The sequence below is a fragment of the Trypanosoma grayi genome, assembly GCF_000691245.1.
Source record: "Trypanosoma grayi strain ANR4 Tgr_2284_V1, whole genome shotgun sequence".
Taxonomy (NCBI): Eukaryota; Euglenozoa; class Kinetoplastea; order Trypanosomatida; family Trypanosomatidae; genus Trypanosoma; species Trypanosoma grayi.
In genome coordinates this window covers 1-939 of record NW_008827902.1, presented here as the reverse complement: position 1 = coordinate 939, position 939 = coordinate 1, and the positions used below count along the sequence as shown (strand labels likewise).

At 54.8% G+C, this 939-nt stretch overlaps 1 protein-coding gene across 1 annotated transcript; it reads left to right on the top strand.

The window, feature by feature from the left end:
• Nucleotides 1–103: 103 nt before the first annotated feature.
• On the top strand, nucleotides 104–490 carry DQ04_22841000 (ribonucleoprotein p18, mitochondrial precursor; the record flags this gene model as incomplete). The annotated part of the gene is made up of 1 exon (XM_009318124.1): nucleotides 104–490. The coding sequence occupies one exon, from the start codon at nucleotides 104–106 to the stop codon at nucleotides 488–490; it is 387 nt and encodes a 128-aa protein (XP_009316399.1).
• Nucleotides 491–939: the final 449 nt, after the last annotated feature.

The following is a 939-nucleotide window of genomic DNA, read 5'->3' as shown; positions in this document are numbered from 1 at the left end:
GTACGACCTGTTCGGCTACGAGGTGGACACCAACACCGCGCCGTGGATCGAGAAGATCAAGAAGTGCAAGTACTACGACGAGGCGGGCGAGGTGCTTGTGAACATGAACGTGAGCAACTGCCCACCGGACCTCGCGACGTACAACGCGGCGCTGCAGCGCATCTACGAGGTGCCGTCGAAGCAACCGAACCCTGTGGAGAATGAGAGCAAGTTCTGCGCGATGATGGACCTGCTGGAGGAGATGAACCACCGCAACAAGATTAAGCCGAACGAGGAGTCGTGGGCGTGGGTGATGAGGGAGTGCGTGAAGAGTGGGCAGTTCCGCCTCGGTTACTGCGTTCAGAAGGTGATGGAGGCGGAGTTCAAGTCGTGCCCCGCCGACCTCGTGAAGCAGAACGAGGCCAACGCCCAAAAGGCGAAGGAGGAGGGCAAGGAGCACCCGGGTCACCTGTCGAAGCAGGTCGGCCTCTTCGACATCAAGATTGAGTAGGACGGAAATGACAAGTGTGTTATTGGTGTAAGTGCATGTGAGGGATTAGCGGTAGGGTAGGTATTGTAGGCCGTGGGAAGGGATGTGGGCGCGCGTTCTGGGGTTTTGAGGTATGCGTGTGTGTGTGTGAGTCTGCGTTGGCCTGTGCCGGTGTGTGGGTATGTATGTATGTGAGGGAACCGGCGCTGAGGATTGCTGCTTGGTTAGCGCAAGTGGGGAACGTCGTGGCAGACGAACAAATTTAACTGTGTTTTGTACGTAGCTTTGAATTCCTCAGATGATTACACTTATGCATCCGCACACCTCGCTCTATGTGTGTTTGCGGGCCCGCACAGCCGCACGAGCTCGAGTCCCAGTTTGGTAGGAGGGAAAGTGTCACAGGAAGGTCCCAGTCACACTTATAGTTTTTTTTTTCGGTCGTCTCTGTGGATATATATATATATATATAT